This window comes from Schistocerca cancellata, chromosome 2, assembly GCF_023864275.1.
Source record: "Schistocerca cancellata isolate TAMUIC-IGC-003103 chromosome 2, iqSchCanc2.1, whole genome shotgun sequence".
Lineage (NCBI taxonomy): Eukaryota > Metazoa > Arthropoda > Insecta > Orthoptera > Acrididae > Schistocerca > Schistocerca cancellata.
Window position 1 is genome coordinate 12,371,306 of NC_064627.1, and position 23,569 is coordinate 12,394,874.

At 39.5% G+C, this 23,569-nt stretch overlaps 1 protein-coding gene across 1 annotated transcript in view; it reads left to right on the forward strand.

The window, feature by feature from the left end:
- The window catches only part of LOC126161309 (putative E3 ubiquitin-protein ligase UNKL), a 282,513-nt gene that overhangs the window by 142,027 nt on the left and 116,917 nt on the right, over positions 1-23,569 (forward strand). Inside the window, exon 8 of the mRNA XM_049917062.1 lies at positions 288-440. Within this exon, the coding sequence (XP_049773019.1) occupies positions 288-440 (153 nt within the window). The remainder of the gene's footprint in view (positions 1-287; positions 441-23,569) is intronic.

A 23,569-nucleotide genomic window follows, 5' to 3' on the forward strand; every position in this document is an offset into this window, starting at 1 on the left:
CTTTCAGAAAAATTAAAGGCAATGTGTTTGAAGCTCATCATCAATGGAAAGGTGACAAGCGGCCGGCGACAAGCCAAGTAATCCGAATTAGCGCTGCCGGTGCCGAGCGAATAAATTTGTACAAGATGTGCGGATGGCAAAGTGTTAATATATTAATTTTGTCAGTAGTAATGTGACCGTCTTCTTTACATTCACTTTCACTATGTAGTTGTCAAATTTTTTATTTGTTATGTTTTGCTGACCAGAATAATCCTCATTGTTTTAATTATTTTGACTGTTTGACACAGAATGGGAGTGGAGAGGTTTCAGAGTCTGCATCCACAAGTAGTGCTGGGTCAAATAGTTCCCACAGTAAAGCACCAGGAGCTCAGCTCGCACACCACAAAATGGGAATGTCGTCAATTTTCTCATCAACTCAGCATGAAACATTTCAAGAGACTGTAAGTGCACCTGCTCTTTGTTTACTCTGTAGTTTTAATTGGTTTGTGTGAGTCGTGTCCAACTATTTGATATTTTTAGGGTAAACTATCAACTGAAGTCCCTTCCACACACACACACACACACACACACACACACACACACAGAAAGTAACCAATGGGTGAATTAGTGTGGCACATCTCTATAATTATTATCAGATGAAATACATGTTGAACTAAGTACTACACTACATGTTGAGTCGTACCCTTTATTATGGTTCTTGTAAGCTGAGCGCTGTCGTTCTGATGGAATATAATTTACACTTTTAGCAAAATGTGTGACAGTGCCAACTAGAAAACTGGTAAGCAATAAGTACACTCTGTTGTTAGGCAGATTGGAACAACTATCAATCTGTTTCCCCTAAACATGTCACCTCAGCCACTTTATGAACTGTGCCATTCCTTTGGGTTCCCAGAAGGCCATGTCACCAGCAGATAATTGCTCCTTTTTTTGGATATCTTGTTTTAGGAAGAAAAGCAGACAAAAACTGTTCATCGAATTATTTCTTCCTGCAATTAAACAATCTATGTGGCACAGTGGCAAAGGCAGCAGTTTAAAAAAAAAAAAAAATACTGTTTCACTTGTGTCTGCATAGTTGCGGATTAGACTTATGGAGCTAAAAAGTTTCAAAGCATGTTGAAAGCCATGCATGCATTACATTTTGGTAAATGTAAGTCAGTTATGAGAGTTCAGTGAAAATTTCATACCAGCTACTTGCCAAAATGCCCCCTATGATTAATCTGATGATGTCTTCACAGTTCAGATGATGTCTTCATGATTCTCATTGAAGCAGTACATAAGGGGTTGTTGTGTATTCGTAGATTCCTCACTTAATGCTTGTTCTTGAAATGCTCTAAATAGACTTTCATGGGATTGTTTGCGTATATCTGAGAGGGGAAATCAAAAAGTAAAGGGACTTTTGAGAAAAGTAACATTTATTCTAATGATAGAAAACCGTACCATACATTATTTTTCTACGTAACCTACCTGCACTTCAGTGCACATTGTCCAACATTTCACGAGTTTTTCGATTCTGTTGGAAAAAAGGTTTTTTGATTGCACCTGCACTGCGTCAGTGACTTGTGCATTGGTTGCAAATCTTTGACCGTTTCCTTCAGTGCTGGGAGCCAGGTCTGGACTTTATGGCGGGTGTTCCAGTAGTTCGAATTCCATTGTTTTTGCTGCCCATTTGGCATAATGTGGCCAAGCTTTATCTTGCTGCAGAATGACACCTTTTTACAGTTTTCCACGACATTTGAATCTGATTGCAGGTTTCAGTTCAACTCGCAACACATCACAATAGTTCTCACTGTTCACAGTTTCACCTCTTGGGGTGAAATGAATGGCTACCACACCTTCCAAGTCACAGAATAGTGTTACCAGAATAGTCTTACAGCTGACAGTTGACATTCAGATTTCTTAGCTTCTGCCAACAATTGGTGTTTCCAAACCGTGCTCGCAGCCTTGCTTTCTGGTTCGTGATGATGCACACACATTTCATCTAAGTAACAGTTTGCTGTAGAAATCCATCTCCCTCGTGATGATAATGGGCCACGTGTGCACGAGAGATGTCCATCCTTTGCACCTTATACGGCACTGACAATTCTTTCGTTACCCATCTTGCACACATTATCCAAAAATTTAGCCCGTCGTGTTAGATAGAATACGCTGAACCGTGACTGATATGTAAAGTATTGGTGATTTCATTCACTGTGATTCGCCTGTTTTACATCACCGTACCCTCAAAAACTTCCAAATTATCCTCAGTGGTTGATGTCAATAGTCTACCCGAGCTTTCCTCATCACATTAAGGTCTTCCCTGCTTGAATTACTTTATCTATTTGACAATCTTGCTTTGTGATAAGCAGCTGCTTGCATTGGACAAACAATTTCTGTAGGTTTAACACCTTCCGCAAACAAAACGCGAATCGTTGCGCTCATTTCCTACTCGGTGTAGACCAACAGTGAAGCTGCCGTGTTTCACATTCTGCTACAATACGGTGACTAACACAGGAATAAGAGTAACACATTGTGTAGAGTTGTTGAAGACAACAATACTTCAGCCCTGGATTAGAGCAGTGTTACCGAGCCCTGTGGCAAGAAAATGTAAGTCCCTCTACTTTTTGACTTCCCCTTGTTCCACTACATCTACACACGTAACTCTGCAAGCCACCGTACAGTTTGTGGCATAGAGTACCCTGTACCACTATTAGTCATTTCCCTACCTGTTCCATTGGAAATACCCTTAGCAAACAATAACTCTCTGTGTGCCTCTGTACAATCCCTAATGTCTGTTATTGTTGCACATTGTTTGTTGCACATTGGTGGCAGCAGAATAATTCTACAGTTAGCTTCAGATGCCAAGTATCTAAATTTTCTCAGTAGCATTCCTCAAAAAGAATGTTACTTCCCCTCCAGTGATTCCTATTTGAGTTCGTAAAGCATCTCCATAATACTTGGGTCTTAACTGAAAACGATCGGTAACAAATCTAGCAACTTGCCATCTGAATTGCTTCGATGTCTTCCTTTAAGTCGACATAATGAGGACTCTGAACACTCTAGCAGTAATTGAGAATGGTTCACACTAGTGTTCTGTATGCTGTCTTCTTTACAGATGCGTGACAATATCCTAAAATTCTCACAGTACACAAAAGTTGGCAATTTTGCTTTCCTCACTACAATTCTTACATGCTTGTTCCATTTCATATCACTTTGCAATATTAATCGTCATAACTGTGTTGAGCAGCCACCTACTAATGCTGTATTCGAACATTGTGGGCATTGTGTTTCCTACTCATCTATATTAAATTAAATTTGTCTACATTTAGAGCTAGCTACCATTCATCACACCAACTAGAAATTTTGCTATATCATCCTGTATCTTACAAAATTGTTAAGGCTTTCGTTACCACTTTTCAACAAACTACTTGTTGGCTTCTTTCTTGGGTGCTTCCGCTGTCACTTGTTTCGTTATTTTTCGTACATTACGCTAGCCAGACAAACGTGTGGTTCCTAAAGAGGGGCAGCAGACTTTTCAGTAGTTGCAGGGGCAACAGTCTGGATGATTGACTGATCTGACCTTGTAACACTAACCAAAACGGCCTTGCTGTGCTGGTACTGCGAACGGCTGAAAGCAAGGGGAAACTACAGCCATAATTTTTCCCGAGGGCATGCAGCTTTACTGTATGATTAAATGATGATGGCGTCCTCTTGGGTAAAATATTCCGGAGGTAAAATAGTCCCCCATTCGGATCTCCGGGCAGGGACTTCTCAAGAGGACGTCATTATCAGAAAAAACAAAACTGGTGTTCTATGGATCGGAGCGTGGAATGTCAGATCCCTTAATCGGGCAGGTAGGTTAGAAAATTTAAAAAGGGAAATGGATAGGTTAAAGTTAGATATAGTGGGAATTAGTGAAGTTCGGTGGCAGGAGCAACAAGACTTTTGGTCAGGTGAATACAGGGTTAAAATACAAAATCAAATAGGGGTAATGCAGGAGTAGGTTTAATACTGAATAAAAAAATAGGAGTGCGGGTAAGCTACTACAAACAGCATAGTGAACACATTATTGTGACCACGATAGACACGAAGCCCACGCCTACAACAGTAGTACAAGTTTATATGCCAACTAGCTCTGCAGATGATGAAGAAATCGATGAAATGTATGATGAGATAAAAGACATTATTCAGGTAGTGAAGGGAGACGAAAATTTAATAGTCATGGGTGACTGGAATTCGAGAGTAGGAAAAGGGGGAGAAGGAAACATAGTAGGTGAATATGGATTGGGGGAAAGAAATGAAAGAGGAAGCCGTCTGGTTGAATTTTGCACAGAGCATAACTTAATCATAGCTAACACTTGGTTCAAGAATCATATAAGAAGGTTGTATACATGGAAGAACCCTGGAGATACCAGAAGGTTTCAGATAGATTATATAATGGCAAGACAGAGATTTAGGAACCAGGTTTTAAATTGTAACACATTTCCGGGGGCAGATGTGGATTCTGGCCACAATCAGTTGGTTATGAACTGTAGATTAAAACTGAAGAAACTGCAAAAAGTTGGGAATTTAATGAGATGGAACCTGGATAAACTGAAAGAACCAGAGGTTGTACAGAGTTTCAGGGAGAGCATAAGACAACAATTGAGAGGAATGGGGGAAAGAAATACAGTAGAAGAAGAATGGGTAGCTTTGAGAGACGAAATAGTGAGGGTAGCAGAGGTTCAAGTAGGTACAAATACGAGGGCTAATAGAAATCCTTGGGTAACAGAAGAGATACTCAATTTAATTGATGAAAGGAGAAAATGCAAAAATGCAGTACGTGAAGCAGGCAAAAAGGAATACAAATGTCTCAAAAATGAGATCGACAGGAAGTGCAAAATGGCTTAGCAGGGATGGCTAGAGGACAAATGTAAGGATGTAGAGGCTTATCTCACGAGGAGTAAGATGCATACTGCCTACAGGAAAATTAAAGAGACCTTTGGAGAAAAGAGAACCACTTGCATGAATATCAAGAGCTCAGATGGAAACCCAGTTCTAAGCAAAGAAGGAAAGCAGAAAAGTGGAAGGAGTATATAGAGGGTCTGTACAGGGATGATGTTTGAGGACAATATTATTGAAATGGAAGAGGATGTAGATGAAGATGAAATGGGAGATATGATACTGCGTGAAGAGTTCGACAGAGCACTGAAAGACCTAAGTCGAAACAAGGCCCCAGGAGTAGACAACATTCCATTAGAACTACTGATGGCCTTGGGAGAGCCAGTCCTGACAAAACTCAACCATCTGGTAAGCTAGATGTATGAGACAGGGAAATTCCCTCAGACTTCAAGAAGAATATAATAATTCCAATCCCAAAGAAAGCAGGTGTTGACAGATGTGAAAATTACCGAACTATCAGTTTAATAAGTCACAGCTACAAAATACTAACATGAATTCTTTACAGATGAATGGGAAAACTGGTAGAAGCCGACCTCGGGGAAGATCAGTTTGGATTCCGTAGAAATGTTGGAACACGTGAGGCAGTCTGACACTACGACCTATCTTAGAAAAAAGATTAAGGAAAGGCAAACCTATGGTTCTAGCATTTGTAGACTTAGAGAAAGCTTTTGGCAATGTTGACTAGAATACTCTCCGTCAAATTCTGAAGGTGTCAGGGGTAAAATACAGGGAGCGAAAGGCTATTTACAATTTGTACAGAAACCAGATGGCAGTTATAAGAGTCGAGGGACATGAAAGGATAGCAGTGGTTGGGAAGGGAGTGAGACAGGGTTGTAACCTCTCCCCGATGCTATTCAATCTGTATATTGAGCAAGCAATAAAGGAAACAAAAGAAAAGTTCGGAGTAGGTATTAAAATCCATGGGGAGAAATAAAAACTTTGAGGTTCGCTGATGACATTGTAATTCTATCAGAGACAGCAAAGGACCTGGAAGAGCAGCTGAACGGAATGGACAGTGTCTTGAAAGGAGGGTATAAGATGAACATTAACAAAAGCAAAACGAGGATAATGGAAAGTAGTCGAATTAAGTTGGGAATTAGATTAGGAAATGAGAGACTTAAAGTAGTAAAGGAATTTTGCTATTTGGGGAGCAAAATAACTGATGATGGTCGAAGTAGAGAGGATATAAAATGTAGACTTGCGATGACAAGGAAAGTGTTTCTGAAAAAGAGAAATTTGTTAACATCGACTATTGATTTAAGTATCAGGAAGTCGTATCTGAAAGTATTTGTATGGAGTGCAGCCATGTCTGGAAGTGAAACATTTACGATAAATAGTTTAGACAAGAAGAGAATAGAAGCTTTTGAAATGTGGTGCTACAGAAGGACGTTGAAGATTAGATGGGTAGATCACATAACTAATGAGGAGGTATTGAATAGAATTGGGGAGAAGTGGAGCTTGTGGCACAACTTGACTAGAAGAAGGGATCGGTTGGGAGGACATGTTCTGAGACATGAAGGGATCACCAATTTAATATTGGAGGGCAGCGTGGAGGGTAAAAATCATAGAGGGAGACCAAGAGATGAATACACTAAGCAGATTCTGAAGGATGTAGGCTGCAGTAGGTACTGGGAGATGAAGAAGCTTGCACAGGATAGAGTAGCATGGGGAGCTGCATCAAACCAGTCTCAGGACTGAAGTCCACAACAACAACAGGTAAAAAAATTGTGTTTTCTGACAAAATGTATCTCAAAAGTTTTCCTCGAGTGACCGACGGGAGTGGAGCTATTTACAGACTTATAAATCTTTGAGTCGGTGGAATGAGGTGTGTTCCATGCAGTCACTACTTTTAAAGTTCACAACAATTGTGACAAGAGGATTTGCTTAGTTTCTTACTGGTTGTCATGATACCTTATCTGCAATTTGCTGTTGTTAGATATCAGTTATATCATCCCATAGTTTGTATCTGTCTTGCAAACTTTTCGTACCGGAAAACAGAGTTAGTGTTTAGCCAGAAGAGCAAACCTGCCCTGACTCAAGTTACAGTAAAACCCAATTTTAACAAATCTCCAGAGACCCAAATATTATTTCCATATAGGCCTTTTCTGTAAAAGGGGATTTTGCCACAGTGCACAGAAGGAGTGACCCGGAAGCATAATTCAAGCACATTTATGTGATATAAGTGCTGGTCAATTACAAAATTGTCAGTACCTTGTGCTACAAATTTAATTGTAATAGATGTATAATTATTACACATTTTATAGAAAACATTCTTAATTTAATAATGATAATAGTAGTAGTAGTAGTAGTAGTAATAATAATAATAATAATAATAATAATAACAGTAATACCCTAAGTCTTCTTTCTTTTGCCCTTCCAGCATGTTGTAGTAGAAAAGTTGTCCCTTCAGTTGGTTAGTATAAGTTGGAATGATTAATCTACCGAGTTTTAGGGACTATAAGACACAACACATTTTTTTTCTTTTACAATTATTAGATTGCAAAGCCAGACCAAAAAAATACGTAGTTTATCAAACTGAACTGACCAATAAAATGCTAGGAAAAGTCACCTGAACTTTCTTCTTCTTCTTCCTCCTCGTTGTCATTGTCCTCTTCATATATACGATGGTTTCACTGCCATTGAGTTTGTTACTTATGTCACACTTCTTGAAAAATTTAACAATAATGTCTTCTCTCACTGTAGATCGCAGCTGTTTCATCCACTGACATACTTATTTGATTGTAAGTCATTTTAAAGCTCCCTTCAGCATGAACTGACATTGGCTTTCATCTCATATCCATTTGTTTCATCCTCCTCACATATACATTTTAAATGGTTTGTTTATTGAGACATCAAAAGGTTGCAATTGTGAAATAAGTCTCCCAGAATAACAGCAAGCTCTGTATTTCCCTGTCTCAGTTTCTCTTTCACAGAATTTTTCGAATGACTACTAATCTAATCTAGCACAAGAGGAGAACTCTTCTTCAATAAATCACCTTTCCTTCTCTCCCACGCTCTGATAATGCATAATTTCTTATTAGCCCCGTCCATCCGACCATTGTCATGTATGTGAACAGCATCTGGCGGTATTTCAGAGGGTTTTGGCATTGTTTTGTACTTACAAATGATCATTGGATTAACTTTAGTACCCTCAACTCAGCATGAAAGGACAAGAGTATAGTGCATTTTTTCATGTCCGCTTGTTTTTATAGTTCCAGTTTTAGCACCTTTCATGGCTACAGTTCTGTTACTGGGCACATCAAATGTCCGAGGCATTTTGCCCGTATTCGCTATTTGGCTTAGTTTCAAACTGGTTTTCTTAAGATGTTCAATAATAAAGCAATGGAAGTATAATGTTATTCAGACTCTTGTGGCACTTTTGGAGACATTTTGGTTTTGGTTTGCACGCTAAGTCCATGACGTTTCATAAACCTGTAGCACCAACCTAACTCCACCCTCAAAATCTGCTAAGTTCTACTGTAGCAGTAGCTTGCGAGTGTGTATTTCAATCATTTTTGCATCAATTCCAATGCCATTTTTTACGATGTCTTTGAATCCATTTCGATACGTCACCATCTAGCTTTGGCCATTTTGCAGTCAGTCCTGTGTTGCTCATTTTGTGCACTCTCTCTCTCTCTCTCTCTCTCTCTCTCTCTCTTTTTCTTTCTTTCTCTCCCTGCTACCCCACCAGTCAAAAATTGTCTTTTCTGCTGGTGGAGGGCCAAAATGCTGCTCAGCTGGTCTGTTTCTCTGTTCTTCTACATATGCTATTTCTTTCAATTTATGGTCCACATCATATGAATACCTTTTATTTTATTTCATTACAAAACTAGCTAATAACAAAAATATTGTACTGGTACTGATAACACAAATCACGTTCGATTACAATTCACTGGCACCGTAGACTGCAACGACGCATCATAGGCTAGGCAGTGTTTTAGGTTTGTGATCGCAAGGCAGGAGAGAGACATTGTTAGCAAGCTAGTGAATCCCCGCGACTCACGTTCGTCACATCGGTGCATTGCTGCTGCCAGGTGAATTCGATGTTGCCAGATAGAAATAGGTTTGCTGTGGCATTGAATATATGGCCATTTTTAAGACTGGCGGGAATTTTAAAGCCTGCCCTGCAATTTGGAGGTAATTTTCTGAAGAAAAATATAGTCTGGAAAATACAGTACATTAAAAGAGAAAAAGAAATTGCTGATGGTATCAGTTCCTTGCACAGCAAGAACAAATCTTGGTACTGCGATCTCCTCTTTTTCTTCTGCTTCAGCAGTATTGTTTCAACAGCTCCTACCTCAGTGTTACTTTATATCACAAGAGTTCGACACATTTCACTTCTGTCAGTCTCGGGTGTGAATGTCAGGAAGTCATCGTCACAATGACTCGAGTCCTGAAACACAGCATTTTCAGAAATATGAGTGATTCTGCTCCATTCTTCTTTTGTAACAATGTCATCTTCAGCAGCAACTGGTGTACTGCAGCCAGCCTGTGAGATATAATTTAACAGTCTCTTGGGTTACAGGATTCCAGACGACAATAAACACATGCATAGCCTGTATGATGTCAAGCCTCGTCATTTCCTTCCTCTCAAGGAATGAAATCGACTTTGCTCAGTTGCTACTCTTCATTTGGCTGAGTGTATTGTGCTGAGGTCGAGATGCTACAGTTGAATTGTGCTGTTCAGAGGATGGAACGCAGCAGTTAGATTCCTCGGAAATTATGTTTGCTTGGGATGTGCAGGACATAGGTCAGTTAATGAGTACAGTTTTCCAGTTGTGCCATCCATCTTGGCGTTTAAACATCTGAAAAATCTTGTAAAGCTCTAAAATGTTTCCAGGCAGTGTTGTTGTACTCATAAACACACAGTAGAATTATTATGTTTCGTGAAACACTTGAGAACTTTAAACTTTCCTATTGTTAATGGGGCCTTTTTTTTCCAGTCAGTATTTACATGCAGTAGCATCATATTTCTTTACATTTTTTAGTCTCTGTGGCATATTTCTCCCTTACGATTAAATTGTAAAAGACAAATTTCATCAGCGTCGAATGTGGTTTCTGGTCTCGTAGCCCTATATCGGTGTGGCAGTGTAATGTTCTTTCAATTGGTCACACATTTTCCACCTACACTTCGAAATGACAGATTGAGATATTCTTTTGAAACAATCCAAACAGCTGCTCAATGGAACAAAATTTTCAACACCAATCTTTATAGCAATATCACAAGTCTTTTCTTGCTGCATTCCTTATAGGAATGAGTGAGTTAGTTTCATGTTCCATGGATCATTTGCATGATAAATTGTGATGATGTGAAATGAGTTATTTTACAGTCACATCGCAAATTAATTTGTAAATGTGGTTACATCCTGATTATTTGTAAGCTTTTTGTTTTATTATTCATTTTATTTAAACTTTTTAGACTCATAGAGGATCACACAAAGCAAACTATGATCTGTGGTTGCTATTTTTCTTGTCCTTCCGGAATTGTTTCATCCTCTGGCTGTGTTGAGATCGACATTCCATTTTCTCGTAGATCTCTTGGGTTTTTCTTCTGGTGCAACTTCCCAGCAGTAGATCTTCTGTCTGAAGATTTTTCGATCTGCGATGTCTGCGGACGTGATGTTGGCATTTTTGAGATCAGATTGAACTTGTTTGATCCATACTTTCATCGTCCTTAGTTTCCGTGAGTACATTAGAAGTTTCTTTGCTAACCTGTTGTCATCCGGTCTCATGATGTGCTCATTGAACTTCAGTCGTCGTTTGCGGAAGTCTGTTTCAATGTTGGAGTATTTTTCTGTTGTTTGTATTTGAATGTAGCTGATATCTTTCATCTGCGACCTTTGGACCCAGGATTTTGCAAATGATTTTCCTTTCTACTTTTTTGATGTTGTCAAGATCCCCTTTGTAATTGAGGTTTAGGGTCTCGCTTGCATACAGTGTTTCATGTTTGATGACAGTCAGTCACATAGTGTTGAATTTTTGTTTTGATATTCATGCACCTTTTGTTGTAGATGTTTGCAATTTTCCCGTATGCTTTGCACACTTTGTGTTCGCGTGCTTTTTGGGCTAATCTTTCTGTTACTGTGGGTTCGATGACTTCATCCAAGTATTTAAAGTGATTGACTCTGTTTATTATGCTGTATTCTGTGGTTAAATTTTCTGTTTTTACATATTTTGTGGCCATAAATTCAGTTTTTGTGAAACAGATTAGGAGCCCAACTTTTTCGGCACATTCTTTGAATACGTCGATTTGACAAATTGCTGTTTGTTCATCCTCTGAGAGGATCAGGAGATTGTCAGCAATGGCTAAACATGTGACATTGATGCCCCCCTCCCCATCTAGCATGATGGGTCTCCAGCTGTTTTGTTTTTCCAGTTCCTTTTTCCATTCTTTGATGACCTTATCGAGAACAATGTTGAAGAGTCGTGGGGAAAGTCTGTCACCCTGTCAGGCACCGGTTTTGATGAGGAAAGGTTGGTGGGAGATTTATCCACTGAACTTAACTTTGGAAGTTGTTTCGGTTAGTGTTTGTTGGATGAATCATCGTGTCTTCGGGTCAAGATTGCTTTCTTTGAGGTTATTAATGAGGGATTGTCGACCAATGGAGTCGTAGGCTTTTTTTGAAGTTGACGAATGTGCAGATGGTTGGGAGATTTCGTGTGGCTCGAAATTTTAATGTCGATTTCAGGTTCAAAATTTGTTTGGTGCATGATCTGTGTTGTCTAAACCCTGTCTGGTATTCGCCAATTAGAGGCTCGAGCTGTTCTTGTGCGCATTGTAGGAGGCAGGCAGAGAGTATTTTGTAAGGGACGGGGAGGAGGGAGATTCCTCTGTAGTTATTTACGTCGGATTTGTTTCCATTTTTGTGGAGTGGGTGGATGAGTGCACATTTCCAGTCGATTGGGAGTTTTCCACTTTGCCAGATTTCTTGGGTGATCTGTGTGATTTTCTCCATTCTTGATTTTCTTGATGTGGTGATGGATTTCTTCTTGTGTTGGTGGTTCTGCATCGGGGTTTGTGTGCTCTGGGACCAGGTGTTGGAAACATTCTGGTGGATTGGGGCAATTGAGGAGGTCGGAAAAGTACCATGCCAGTTCTTCGCAGTTTTCTCGGTTGGTGAATGCAAGTTTTCATTCTCGTTTCCTGAAACTCAGATTTTGTGGTGAGTAACTTTTAATTTTGCTTGTGGAAGTCTTGTAGGAATTTCTGCTGTTGAAGTTCTTGAAGTTGTCCTCTAGTGATTTGACTTGTTCAGTGATGTAGTCGTGTTTTGTTTTCCTGATGGTTCTCTTTGTCTGCTTGCGGGTGTTGAGGTTTCTGGTGATTTGCGGCTGTCGTATTCTTGGAAGCCGAGTCAGCGGTTAATGATGGCTCGATCACAGTTAGAATTCCACCAGGGGTTTTTTACCTCCTTTTGCAGTGGGATCAGTTCTTTAGCTTTTCTCATTATTTTGTTGCAGAAGACAGTCAAATTATTCACCGGTTCTTTCTCCCATTCTTCCGTGATTTTGATTTCCTGAATTTTTGGTACGTAACACTTTTGGATGTGGACTTTTTTGTGCTGAACTATCTTTGTGAAATATTTTACTTTGATTTGTATAAGGTAGTGGTCTGAATAAATGTTTGCACCCCATCGGACTTGGATATCCTGGATGGTTCTGTAGTGCGCATGGGAGATGGCTATGTGATTGACCTGGTGTTCACCGAGTTGTTGGATTGGTGATAGCCACGTTTTTCTGTTTGTGTGCAGGTGTTTTGAAGTGGGTAGACATAATCTCGAGGTAAAATTATTGGCAGATATCTACGAGCTGCGTGCCGTTTGTGTTCATGTTTTGGAGTGCAGAATTCTTGCCAATGATTTTTTGATAGGTATTTTTCTTGCTAATTTGAGCAGTGAAGTCTCCCATTAGGATTTTCACGTCATCTTGATTAATTCTGCTTACGGTCTTTTCAAGTCGGTTCCAGAATTTTTTGACGGTTTCGGGGGGGTTGTTCTTGTTATCGATGTTGGTGGGGCCACGTGCATCGATGAGGGTACACTTTTTGTTGGCTCTCTGGATGTGCATTGTCATAAGTCGATTGTTGACAGATGAGATTTCCTTTACTGAGTTTATGATAGATCTATGCACAAGAAAAGCCATGCCAAAGATTGGTGCACCTTTCGTAACTTTCTGTTTTGCTCTCGAAGATGCAGTAATTTCCATATCTGTGGTTTTGTCATCACTCTGTCATGTTTTTCGAAGAGCATGAATGAGGACTCTGTCTCTTGACGGGTGGATTGTGTACCATCTGGGGTAAAGTTGTGATTGTGTGCACGACTTAGTGGTTTGGCCTGGATCCTTCCAGAACCAGCTAAGACCAGAAGTTGTTGAGGCCTTTGTACTGTTTTCAGCCGAGCTCACTGAGCTAACAGACACTGACCAGAACACAGTTGATTTTCACACAGACATTTTGAATTTCTTGGGTTCAAGTTAGTATTTGGTCCGCCCTGAGTATTTGATTTACTCAGTACCACCTGTATCTGGGAAGCTTTCCCCTATTCACTACCTGGGTAGGCGCCTGATGGAGGATCTAACAACCTCACACAGGTGTTTTATTATTATTATTATTATTATTATTATTATTATTATTCTTTCTTTCTTTCTTTCTTTTCTCAGACGTTATGTCTGGTCAAAAATGGAAAGTGACGCGGGCCTTGATCAAGCGTGACTTCCTTTTAACTGTACGGTATATGTTATACTGCATTTAGGAACTTTCGGGTGATTGAACATGTATCAATAATTATGGATTTCAAATAATGAGTATAATAGAGGGAAACATTCCACGTGGGAAAAATATTTCTAAAAAGAAAGATGATGAGACTTACCAAACAAAAGCGCTGGCAGGTCGATAGACACACAAACAAACACAACATACACACAAAATTCTAGCTTTCGCAACCAACGGTTGCCTCGTCAGGAAAGAGGGAAGGAGAGGGAAAGACAAAAGGATTTAGGTTTTAAGGGAGAGGGTAAGGAGTCATTCCAATCCCGGGAGCGGAAAGACTTACCTTAGGGGGAAAAAAGGACAGGTATACACTCGCACACACACACACATATCCATCCGCATATACACAGACACAAGCAGACATTTGTAAAGGCAAAGAGTTTGGGCAGAGATGTCAGTTGGGGCGGAAGTACAGAGGCAAAGATGAAAGACATGTGAGGTATGAGCGGCGGCAAATTGAAATTAGAAATTAGCGGAGATTGAGGCCTGGCGGATAGCGAGAAGAGAGGATATGCTGAAGGGCAAGTTCCCATCTCCGGAGTTCTGACAGGTTGGTGTTAGTGGGAAGTATCCAGATAACCCGGACGGTGTAACACTGTGCCAAGATGTGCTGGCCGTGCACCAAGGCATGTTTAGCCACAGGGTGATCCTCATTACCAACAAACACTGTCTGCCTGTGTCCATTCATGCGAATGGACAGTTTGTTGCTGGTCATTCCCACATAGAATGCTTCACAGTGTAGGCAGGTCAGTTGGTAAATCATGTGGGTGCTTTCACACGTGGCTCTGCCTTTGATCGTGTACACCTTCCTGGTTACAGGACTGTAACCTTCCTGTAACCAGGAAGGTGTACACGATCAAAGGCAGAGCCACGTGTGAAAGCACTCACGTGATTTACCAACTGACCTGCCTACACTGTGAAGCGTTCTATGTGGGAATGACCAGCAACGAACTGTCCATTCGCATGAATGGACACAGGCAGACAGTGTTTGTTGGTAATGAGGATCACCCTGTGGCTAAACATGCCTTGGTGCACGGCCAGCACATCTTGGCACAGTGTTACACCGTCCGGGTTATCTGGATACTTCCCACTAACACCAACCTGTCAGAACTCCGGAGATGGGAACTTGCCCTTCAGCATATCCTCTCTTCTCGCTATCCGCCAGGCCTCAATCTCCGCTAATTTCTAATTTCAATTTGCCGCCGCTCATACCTCACCTGTCTTTCATCTTTGCGTCTGTACTTCCGCCCCGATTGACATCTCTGCCCAAACTCTTTGCCTTTACAAATGTCTGCTTGTGTCTGTGTATATGCGGATGGATATGTGTGTGTGTGCGAGTGTATACCTGTCCTTTTTTCCCCCTAAGGTAAGTCTTTCCGCTCCCGGGATTGGAATGACTCCTTACCCTCTCCCTTAAAACCCAAATCCTTTTGTCTTTCCCTCTCCTTCCCTCTTTCCTGACGAGGCAACCGTTGGTTGCGAAAGCTAGAATTTTGTGTGTATGTTTGTGTTTGTTTGTGTGTCTATTGACCTGCCAGCGCTTTTGTTTGGTAAGTCTCATCATCTTTCTTTTTAGAAATAATTATGGATTTCTGTAGTTGTATATATAAGTTTGGATGTAGCTGTATTGCATTGATGTACTGGTGGATATTGTGTGGTATGACTCCTGTGGTTGATAGTATAATCGGTATAATGTCAACTTTATCCTGATGCCACATGTCCTTGACTTCCTCAGCCAGTTGGATGTATTTTTCAATTTTTTCTCCTGTTTTCTTCTGTATATTTGTTATGTTGGGTATGGATATTTTGATTAGTTGTGTTAATTTCTTCTTTTTATTGGTGAGTATGATGTCAGGTTTGTTATGTGGTGTTGTTTTATCTGTTATAATGGTTCTGTTCCAGTATAATTTGTATTCATCATTCTCCAGTACATTTTGTGGTGCATACTTGTATGTGGGAACATGTTGTTTTATAAGTTTATGTTGTAAGGCAAGCTGTTGATATATTATTTTTGCTACATTGTCATGTCTTCTGGGGTATTCTGTATTTGCTAGTATTGTACATCCGCTTGTGATGTGATTTACTGTTTCTATTTGTTGTTTACAAAGTCTGCATTTATCTGTTGTGGTGTTGGGATCTTTAATAATATGCTTGCTGTAATATCTGGTGTTTATTGTTTGATCCTGTATTGCAATCATGATCCTTCTGTCTTACTGTATATATTGCCTTTTCTTAGCCATGTGTTGGATGCGTCACGATCGATGTGTGGCTGTGTTAGATGATACGGGTGCTTGCCGTGTAGTGTTTTCTTTTTCCAATTTACTTTCTTCGTATCTGTTGATGTTATGTGATCTAAAGGGTTGTAGAAGTGGTTATGAAATTGCAGTGGTGTAGCCGATGTATTTATATGAGTGATTGCTTTGTGTATTTTGCTAGTTTCTGCTCGTTCTAGAAAGAATTTTCTTAAATTTTCTACCTGTCCATAATGTAGGTTTTTTATGTCGATGAATCCCCTTCCTCCTTCCTTTCTGCTTAATGTGAATCTTTCTGTTGCTGAATGTATGTGATGTATTCTGTATTTGTGGCATGGTGATCGTGTAAGTGTATTAAGTGCTTCTAGGTTTGTGTTACTCTATTTCACTACTCCAAATGAGTAGGTCAATATTGGTATAGCATATTATTATTATTATTATTGACTTTTTTTTCTCAGACTTAAGTCTGGTTAAAAATGGAACGTGACGCGGACCTCGGTCAAGCGTGACTTCCTTGTAACTGTATGGTATATGTTATATTGCATTTAGGAACTTTCGGGTAATTGAACATGTATCAATAATTACAGATTTTTGTAGTTGTATATATATGTTTGGATGTAGCTGTATTGCATTGATGTACTGGTGAATGTTGTGAGGTATGACTCCTGTAGTTGATAGTATAATTGGGATAATGTCGACTTTATCCTGATGCCACATGTCCTTGACTTCCTCAGCCAGTTGGATGTATTTTTCAATTTTTCCTCCTGTTTTCTTCTATATATTTGTTGTGTTGGGTATGGATATTTCAATTAGTTGTGTTAATTTCTTCTTTTTATTGGTGAGTATGATGTCAGGTTTGTTATGTGGTGTTGTTTTATCTGTTATAATCGTTCTGTTCCAGTATAATTTGTATTCATCATTCTCCAGTACATTTTGTGGTGTGTACTTGTATGTGGGAACGTGTTGTTTTATTAGTTTATGTTTTATGGCAAGTTGTTGATGTATTATTTTTGCTACATTGTCATGTCTTCTGGGGTATTCTGTATTTGCTAGTATTGTACATCCGCTTGTGATGTGATCTACTGTTTCTATTTGTTGTTTGCAAAGTCTGCATTTATCTGTTGTGGTGTTGGGATCTTTAATAATATGCTTGCTGTAATATCTGGTGTTTATTGTTTGATCCTGTATTGCGATCATGAATCCTTCCGTCTCACTGTATATATTGCCGTTTCTTAGCCATGTGTTGGATGCGTCTTGATCTACGTGTGGCTGTGTTAGATGATACGGGTGCTTGCCGTGTAGTGTTTTCTTTTTCCAATTTACTTTCTTCATATCTGTTGATGTTATGTGATCTAAAGGGTTGTAGAAGTGGTTATGAAATTGCAATGGTGTAGCTGATGTATTTATATGAGTGATTGCTTTGTGTATTTTGCTAGTTTCTGCTCGTTCTAGAAAGAATTTTCTTAAATTGTCTACCTGTCCGTAATGTAGGTTTTTTATATCTATAAATCCCCTTCCACCTTCCTTTCTGCTTAATGTGAATCTTTCTGTTGCTGAATGTATGTGATGTATTCTATATTTGTGGCATTGTGATCGTGTAAGTGTATTGAGTGCTTCTAGGTCTGTGTCACTCCATTTCACTACTCCAAATGAGTATTATTATTATTATTATTATTATTATTATTATTATTATTATTAATATTATCATTATTATTATTACTGTTATTATCATCAGCATCATCACGATCATTATTATGAAATATGCAGCTGTGAGTTAATAATTCCTACTCACCACTTTTTGCACATTACAGTAATAGAAATTCTTCTTTGAATAGACATAGTTGTCAAGGAGAAATCTTTTCAGTTTGTTTTCAAATTTTAATTTGCTGCCTGTCAGCCATTTTATATTAGTGGGTAAAAGATCAAAAATTTGACATGCTTTCTTGTGTAATCCCTTCTGCGCTAAAGACAATGTTAGTGTGGAGAGAGAATGTTACTGTGGAGTAATAAACATCATTTTTCATTCTGGGATTGTTCAAAGAGTTGGTTTACGCAAAGGTCACCCTCTCCTTCAGCAGGACAGTGCCAGCGCCATTGGTCTGGTCCAGAGTTGGCCCCATCCGCCCGCATTTCGGTATTTGCAAAAGATAAAGAGCATCTTCGAGGATTTCACTTTGATAGTGACAAAGCAGAGCTAACATTGGTGAGAATGTGGCACCGTCGACAGATTCAGATGTTCTACATTGAGAGTATTGACAGGCTGTTCTCTCGTCCGGAGAAATGAGTTCGCCATCAGGTTGACTGTGTTGAGAAATAAATACGTAGACGTGAAGAATAAAGATGTAGGATGTTAATGAAATTTGGTTTATTTAAAAAGATTTAAGATTTTTCACATAAAAAATTTGGAGGCATTACTTGCACAACTTCGTTGTAGGGTTGTAGAAGTGGTTATGAAATTGCAATGGTGTAGCTGATCTATTTATATGAGTGATTGCTTTGTGTATTTTGCTAGTTTCTGCTCGTTCTAGAAAGAATTTTCTTAAATTGTCTACCTGTCCATAATGTAGGTTTTTTATATCTATAAATCCCCTTCCACCTTCCTTTCTGCTTAATGTGAATCTTTCTGTTGCTGAATGTATGTGATGTATTCTATATTTGTGGCATTGTGATCGTGTAAGTGTATTGAGTGCTTCTAGGTCTGTGTCACTCCATTTCACTACTCCAAATGAGTAGGTCAGTACTGGTATAGCATAAGTATTTATAGCTTTTGTCTTGTTTCTTGCTGTCAATTCTGTTTTCAGTATTTTTGTTAGTCTTTGTCTATAATTTTCTTTTAGTTCTTCTTTAATATTTGTATTATCTATTCCTATTTTTTGTCTGTATCCTAGATATTTATAGGTATCTGTTTTTTCCATCGCTTCTATGCAGTCGCTGTGGTTAACCAATATGTAATCTTCTTGTTTAGTGTGTTTTCCCTTGACTATGCTATTTTTCTTACATTTGTCTGTTCAAAAAGCCATATTTATATCATTGCTGAATACTTCTGTTATCTTTAGTAATTGGTTGAGTTGTTGATTTGTTGCTGCCAGTAGTTTTCCATGTACAGCAAATGTGTGATTTTGTGTGGGTATGTTCCAGTAATATTGTATCCATAATTTGTATTATTTAGCATGTTGGATAGTGGGTTCAAAGCAAGACAGAACCAGAAAGGGCTTAATGAGTCTCCTTGGTATATTCCACACTTAATCTGTATTGGCTGTGATGTGATGTTATCTGAATTTGTTTGGATATTAAGTGTGGTTTTCCAGTTTTTCATTACTATGTTTAGAAACTGTATCAATTTAGGATCTACTTTGTATATTTCCAATATCTGTAGTAACCATGAGTGGGGTACACTATCAAAGGATTATTGGTAATCAATGTATGCGTAGTGTAGCGACCTTTGTTTAGTTTTAGCTTGATATGTCACTTCTGTATCTATTATCAGTTGCTCTTTACATCCTCGTGCTCCTTTGCAGCAGCCTTTTTGTTCTTCATTTATAATTTTGTTCTGTGTTGTATGTGTCATTAATTTCTGTGTAATGACTGAAGTTAATATTTTGTAGATTGTTGGTAGGCATGTTATGGGGCGATATTTAGCTGGGTTTACTGTGTCTGCTTGATCTTTAGGGTTCAGATAGGTTATTCCATGTGCAAGTGTATCAGGGAATGTGTATGGGTCTGCAATGTAACTGTTAAATAATTTAGTGAGATGTGAATGTGTTGAGGTGAACTTCTTTAGCCAGTAATTTGCTATTTTATCATTTCCAGGGGCTTTCCAATTGTGTGTAGAATTAATTGCTCGGGTGACTTCATGTTGCAAAATTATCACTTCAGGCATTTGTGGTATCATCTTGTATGAGTCTGTTTCTGCTTGTATCCACTGTGCATGCCTGTTATGTTGTACCGAGTTTGACCATATGTTGCTCCAGAAGTGTTCCATGTCTGCTATGTTTGGTGGATTGTCTATTTTAATGTGTGTGTTATCTATTGTTTGGTAAAATCTCTTTCGGTTTGTGCTGAATGTTTGGTTTTGTTTCCTTCTATTTTCACTTTTTTTGTATCTTCTAAGTTGTTTGGCCAATGCTTGTAATTTCTGCTTCTTTTCATCTAATTGCTCTATTGCTTCTTGTTGTGAGATTTTACCTAACCTTTTTCGTTTTTTGTCTGATATTTCATTTCTTATAAATTGTGTTAGCTGTCCAATGTCTTTTCTCAGTTTTTCTATTCTGATCTGTAGCCTGTGTTGCCATGCTGGTTTTGTGGGCTTCTTCTGTGTGTTGGTTGGTTCTGATCTCTGCGTAGTGTGTATATTTAGTGTAGTGAGTGCTCCTACATAAACCAGTAGTTGTAACTATTCCATAGTTGTATTTTCATTTATTTTGTTGTGTATGATTGTGTTGATAGTTGTTATTGTTGTTTCGACTTGTGGGTTATTTGGTGGTCTATACAAGAATGGTCTAATGACTGTATTTGTGTCTTTGTATTCTATATATGTCAGCTGAAATTTCTCTTCTATATCTAACACGTGTGTCTCTTCGTGTTCTATTTGTGCCTGTTCTGGTGGCTGTCTTATGATTTCGTTTTCCTCTGATTGTTTAATTGATGCGTGTTGGTCTTTGTTTGTTTGCTCTGGGATGTTTGAGTCCATTACTGTATTTTCTTCTTCTTTTGATTGCACATTATTTTGTTCCAGTATTTGTTGTACTTGTTGTTTGATGTTTTGTAATTCTGACTGGGGTATCCTGTTATTTTTTATTATTACACGAATCTGATCAGCTAGTCGTTGTTCCGTTAAAAATTTTAATTCCGGGTATCTGGTAATAAATGTCGTGTATACTTGTGATCTGTATCCAGTTGTGTTGGTTCCTAGGTTTGTTGCTTGGTAATAGCAGAGCATGAGGTGTCGATTAACTTCATCTGACCATCTCATCCTCTGTCTTTGTTTTCCTTCTATGGTGGTTGCAGGAAGCTTATCCTGCAAAACAGCTCTATTTGGATTTAAATCGTTTTCCAGTTGGCTAGCAATGTCGTTACCATTGTGGGCGGGCATAGGGTTCAAGCGTTGTCCCCGACCATGACGGCGCTTGTCCGAGGCTTCTTTAGTTCTGTCCTGAACCAAGTAATCACACTAAAAGGGGGGTTAGCCCTTCTAGTGGTTTGTTCTTTTCGTCGCCTTTTACGACTGGCAAAACATACCGGAGGCCTATTCTTTTCCCGGGCCTCCACGGGAATTATTATTATTATTATTATTATTATTATTATTATTATTATTATTGTTGTGTCACATGTAATTAGTTCTTCATTGCTTTTGTTCTGTTCTCTCTCTCTCTCTCTCTCTCTCTCTCTCTCTCTCTCTCTCTCTCTCTCTCTCTCTCTCCCCCCCCCCCCCCCCCCCATCACCCACCCCCTCCCACCTCCTTTTCCCCATTTTCCCTTCTTCCTACTTCATAATTACACTATTCATTTCTCTTCCTCATAACATATGTTTACTCTGTTGTAATTATCATCCTTGGACTGTAGCTGGCACAGTGCTTACCAACGTACTCTATCTGCCCCCCCCACCCCCCCCCCCCCACCCCTAGCCACCCCTCTCTCTCTCTCTCTCTCTCTCTCTCTCTGTCTCTCTCTCTCTCTCTCTCTCTCTCTCTCTCTCTCTCTCTCTCTCTCTCTCACACACACACACCTCACTGCAGGTGGGTTCCTTCATCACGGAGTGTGAGTGACTTGCCCTTCCTTTCTAACCTATCACTCTCCTCCAATTCTGAAAGCAACAATAATGTCATGTACTTTTACTTTTATGTTTATCTATTGGCAGTGTTAGATATTTTGCCTTCTGAGGCAAGTGATGTCTACGAATTTTGTTTCATAATTTAATAATTTATTTGGTCGAATATTTCTTTTGACACAGTTATTTTTACATCTGTCATTTTTTGCATCCATGCCATTACTAGAATGAGGGAGTAAGAGAATGTGATTGATGATCAAAGCACTATATACGAATTTGTTATCAGTAGGATTGAGGCCACCATCCAATCGTGCAGATTACTAGTTAAACGAGCCACTATTCCATTTCACATGGCTGTAAAGTTGACTAGATGTTAAACTTTAACCTTCCTTCATTTAAGGTGGTCAGGTTTCAGGTTCCGCTGAATAGCTCAGGTGTCCACTATACGCAGGAGGCGGGTACACGGGTAGCAGGGGCTGTGTGCTGTGGCATGGATAGGTTAGAGCGTCTCAGGAAAACACAAACAGGGCCTCAGTCACAAAGGGTGCAAGCCGAACACAGGAAGAATTTAGATACAGGAACCATCAATATAACAGTTATAAATTGTCGTAGCTGTGTTGGGAAAGTACCAGAGCTCCAAGTGCTAATAGAAAGCACTGAAGCTCAAATCATTATAGCACTGAAAGCTGGCTAAAGCCGAATATAAGCTCAGCAGAAATTTTTGCGAAGAACCTAGCGGTGTTCCGAAAGGATAGGCTAAACATAGTTCGCGGAGGCGTGTTTGTTGCTGTTAGAAGTAGTTTATCTAGTCACAAAATTGAAGTAGATGTTTCCTGTGACTTAGTATGGGCAGAGGTCATTGTTGATAACCGGAATAAAATAATAATTGGATCCTTTTACCAAACTCCCAGTTCCATACAGTTGCTGAAAGACTCAAAGAAATCTGGAGTTCAATTTCAAAGACTTACCCGACTCATACGATCATAGGTGGTGGTGAGTTTAATTTACCCTCGGTGTTGTTGTTGTTGTTGTTTGTTGTTGTTGTTGTTCTTCTTCTTCTTCTTCTTCTTCTTGTCTTCACTCCAGAGACTGGTTTGATGCAGCTCTCCACGCTACTCTATCCTGTGCAAGCTTCTTCATCTCCCAGTACCTACTGCAACCTACATCCTTCTGAATCTGCTTAGTGTATTCATCTCTTAGTCTCCCTCTACGATTTTTACCACCCACACTGCCCTCCAATACTAAATTGGTGATCCCTTGGTGCCTCAGTACATGTCCTACCGACCGATCACTTCTTCTAGTCAAGTTGTACCTCAAATTTCTCTGCTCGCCAATTCTATTCAATACCTCCTCATTAGTTATGTGATCTACCCACCTAATCTTCAGCATTCTTCTGTAGCACCACATTTCAAAAGCTTGTATTCTCTTTTTGTCTAAACTACACTCCTGGAAATTGAAATAAGGACACCGTGAATTCATTGTCCCAGGAAGGGGAAACTTTATTGACACATTCCTGGGGTCAGATACATCACATGATCACACTGACAGAACCACAGGCACATAGACACAGGCAACAGAGCATGCACAATGTCGGCACTAGTACAGTGTATATCCACCTTTCGCAGCAATGCAGGCTGCTATTCTCCCATGGAGACGCTCGTAGAGATGCTGGATGTAGTCCTGTGGAACGACTTGCCATGCCATTTCCACCTGGCGCCTCAGTTGGACCAGCGTTCGTGCTGGACGTGCAGACCGCGTGAGACGACGCTTCATCCAGTCCCAAACATGCTCAATGGGGGACAGATCCGGAGATCTTGCTGGCCAGGGTAGTTGACTTACACCTTCTAGAGCACGTTGGGTGGCACG